The 4203-nt window shown below is 31.8% G+C and overlaps 1 protein-coding gene across 1 annotated transcript; it reads left to right on the top strand.

Annotated features, from left to right (window-relative positions):
- The first annotated feature begins 1134 nt into the window (after nt 1-1134).
- On the top strand, nt 1135-3860 carry LOC111877200 (WPP domain-associated protein). Its single transcript, XM_023873723.3, has 4 exons — nt 1135-2204; nt 3185-3311; nt 3423-3524; nt 3634-3860. The coding sequence occupies exons 1-4, from the start codon at nt 1246-1248 to the stop codon at nt 3676-3678; spliced, it is 1233 nt and encodes a 410-aa protein (XP_023729491.1). The 5' UTR covers nt 1135-1245; the 3' UTR covers nt 3679-3860.
- The last annotated feature ends 343 nt before the right edge of the window (nt 3861-4203 follow it).

Below are 4203 nucleotides of genomic sequence, written 5' to 3'. Positions count from 1 at the left end.
GATATCTAAACCAAATTACTAGGAACATTTTACATATTATTCGATTTTGGTTTTTTCTCATACCTTTATTACCATTATTTAGAACAAACTATCTCTCACGCATACATTTATATCTACTCATAAAATACTGGTTAAACCCTTCTATTTGGCAAACATTGCATATATGATTGAGTTTATGAACCATTAGCAAACATGACCAAATAATTTTGCTATGCAAGATAGAAAGTATTGATTAAGTTCTAGGTGCAACTCCTAGGGTTCAATAAATTGGAAAAACTTCATAAGTATATCTTCAATATAAAATTCTAAAGGATCTGATTCGAACAAATTTTCAATTAAAAAAAAGATTTGGAACCGCAAAAATTTTCGATCAACAATGTATCATCTTTGACATCCCTAACATTTTTCTCTTCCACATCAAAGTCATATTAGTTTTTATCTCTCTTCTCTAACTATTCTTAAGTCATCTTTCAAACACGGAAATGTTCACCTTCCTCATCATTCCTATCCAACCAAAGTTTTTAGCATTGTCGCGTGATTGAAACATTTTTAAGAACTTAAAAATGTAGGTGGAAGAGGAATAAGATTATATAAGACCGTGCGAATGGTTTGAAATGAATAAGATTTAGTGAGTGTTTAACCTTTTATATATAGAACCATTTATTATAAAACCCAAAAAAAAAAAAAAAAAAAAAACAGCCATTGTGACTTGGGAGGCAACTGTCCACTTCTTATTCGGTGCAGCCATGTCGTTGAGGCATTCGGTGCAAGATTTGAGCATACCACATTCTACGGGCGATGTTCCGATCGACACCTCATTGCCCTCCTTCCACACCTTAAACCCTTATGTATTTAAGTATAATATATAATTATGATTAAACATAAATCCCAAATGGCTATAGAAGTTATTAACATTTCCCGCTTTCAAACTGTTTTCTCTCCGCTTTTTGGTCACCAACACTTATGTTAGTTGGTTTTATTAATAAAAACAACTATAACGTGATTAATATATTAAAAGTTTTACTTAATATTTTTATATTTGTCTACCTTCCCTTTTTAAATAAAAAAATAAAATTATTTGAAATGATGGAATAAAAATGTAATCGTTAAGCCTTAAAAATAGAAAACTAAACATGCATTTTGCCATAAAAATTGGATCGAATTATTCCCTTAAGTTTTAGCTTTCTTGCATTATGCACTCGCAAGCAATGGTATTCAAAACTTAAGACTCCGTTGAACACGTCCATGGATAAAATCGTTGATGAGATGGATTGCAGGTATAGATTATATTCAATCTTGATGAACCACCTGAGATCCGCTATGTGCAATGCACAAAAGAAGGCCCAGGATAGAGCCTGTCAAATCGAGTGCTTGATCGAGAAATCCAAGTTTTACGATCTTGGTATCATCCAAATCGATGTCAGTTTCAAACTGATCAAAGAAGAAGAACAAGAAGATCAAATCCCAGAAACCAATCAAAAAAAGATCCTTACAGATCTCATCGAGCTCAAAGATCTGTTTCTTAGTCGTCTTAACGATACGAAATGTTCCATAATCCAAAAAGATGAAGAGTTAATGGAGAAATTAGATTATGAGGTTTTTCCAGATATGATAATGATGGAACAAATGAGCTCAGACCTCGACATGTTGAAAAGAACACGCGACCATGCATTTAAACAAATCCAGAAGTCTGAAGTTGAACCTTTGGAGAAACAATGGAGATTATTGATCGAGAAAGAAACAATTTTGATAGCCATCAAAGGGTATGTCCATGATACTAAGGTAAAATTGAAATCATCGATCAAATTCCCGGTTTCCAAGAACCAGAAGTCGAATAAGATTGATGGGGTCGGGAAGAAAGACGTGATCATATCGAGACTGATGGAAGAAAGACACGAGTCGAAGCTCCAAACAATGGCGATTGATGAACACTACATGGTTCTTGTAAACGAATGCTGTGATGAGTTTTGGTGTTATGAAATCGAGACAAAAGTTAAAGAAGACATGTTACTATATATTTTACACGAAGTTGCAAAGGATTGGACCGAGTATCAGGAAAATGAAAGCATCAAAACGCAATTGAAAGATGAAATATATGAAACTGTTTTTCTCGAGACCATAAATGACATACGGATCAAATTAGATTTCGAGTTGCAGAAGATTCAGAACAAGATTAGCAAGTGTTGTATACAAAACGCAATCAGGTTGGAACAAATTACATTTTGAGTTGTGAAACATAGTGTACTAAGTTCTATTCCTAATTTTCTTTTCAAAAGAAAGAGAAAAAAGGTGGACTGAACCGGGTCTAGATGCGAGACTTCAAATCACCCCTAAGACTATTGCCATTGGTGAATAATTTCATAGTCGGTCGCCTTAAATATTATAAAGAATTGCTAAATCCTCGAAACCCCAACGACGGGTTTGCTGCAGAGACTATAGTTGTGCAATATTTTATTGGTAGAAGAAAGAGAAACTAGTTTTTTATCAAATAGATAGGTTGAGTTTGATTGTGAATGGGGATAGTCTAAGAAAGTTGTTCTATGAGATGATGACATGTGTGTTGAGCCCGAGGCATGAGGTGCTACACTATGCTCTCATATCATGTTTCATATATAAAAGTCTACTTTTTTTTTTTCTAGGAAAATTTCTTCGAATAAGATTGAGATACTCAAACATATATAGAGGATTTGACTGCGTCTGAAAGATGTAGTATCCCCTCCCCCCTCATGGATGAGCAAGGATGTGTGTTGATGTCCTGAGGTACTAGACATGGAGGTCTCGAATATATCATGATGAGACTATGGGGGTGTTTGACTTATCTTTTTAAGAGACAAAAGTTCTTTCAGGAAAAATTGCAAAAAGTCAGGTTTTCCTGATTTTTCCAAAAAATCAGTTTTTCATATATCCAAAATCCAAAAGTAGTTTTTACCAAACATCTTTTACCTTTTATATTTTCCTAAAAGGACTTTTGGTCTCTCAAAAGATAAATCAAACACCCCCCTATGATGCTTGTCGAATACCATGATAAATATGTTGAGTTGTTACTCACTCTTTTTTCAAAAGACTCTTTGAGATGAAATAAGATACTCTTAAGTCTCTAATATATATTCATGTGGATTCGACTGTGTCTAGCCAATGTGAGCCTTCAAAGTTTCGATAATGAAATGGGGATTTGTTATTTCAGGTTGGAACACATTAAGCAACAAGTCAAATCGATCTTGGGGTCAGTTGCCACGATAAAAAAAGAAGAATTGATATACAAGAAGGCCTTTGCGAGAAGATGTCAAAATCTCTTATTAGCCGAAACCGAGGTTCTAAACCATATGAGAATGCTAAGTATTATACTAATTGTATGAAATATAAGGTCATATTTAATGCAGATTTTAGAAATTATTTGATTAATCATTTTAATGGTTGTGAAGGTCGATTTATTAGGAGATCAAGTCGAGGCACTTCAAGACCTACTTGGAAAGATTTACTATGTATTGGTGAAAAATTCTTCGGTTTTATCGTATAACTGTGAGGTGGGTTTACGAAATATTATTATGAGAATGAAAGTATTACCTAGTTTGATGAATTATTATTTAAGTTATGTTTAAATCACGAGTCTAAAGGGTGTATGTTTTGATTCAGGTTATGGATATATTGAAGTTGATTGAAAGAAAGTTGGGTTTTTGATAATCGGCCCAAATACTTTCAACATGGACCCAGATTTAGTTTTTTCCAAAATTTTAAGGTTTTGTGATTTCTATTTTGTTTCGTCTTCAACGTAGTAAAATTAAAATTGTCCGTCAATTACGTTTAATCATAGGGTTACTCCATTAATTTATGTTTAAAAATTTCTACTCTAATAAATTAAGGTTTTTTTTTTGCCACATGCCACATTTTCATTTAATTTGTCAAATGTCATTTTGTGATTATTTTGAATTAATTTCTTTTCTACGTGTCATTTTATGAGTTTTTTCTATTTTAATAAATTTCACATAATACTTTAATGTAATAATTACAATAAATATAATAATAAATGAATATCAATTTCATTAATGAACTTACCTTCTTATTTCAAAATTTTCAAATTAAAACTCATTAATTTATTTTGTTTATTTATTTAAATTTAAAAGATAAAAAAATCAATTTTAATAATTCATTATTTTTGTTATTTTTTTTATAAATCCAAAGTTTTTAAATATTTAGACTTTTATA

Source organism: Lactuca sativa, chromosome 8, assembly GCF_002870075.4.
Source record: "Lactuca sativa cultivar Salinas chromosome 8, Lsat_Salinas_v11, whole genome shotgun sequence".
Classification (NCBI taxonomy): Eukaryota; Viridiplantae; Streptophyta; class Magnoliopsida; order Asterales; family Asteraceae; genus Lactuca; species Lactuca sativa.
Note: the sequence above shows the minus strand (reverse complement) of the source record. Positions and strands in the feature narration are given on the sequence as shown.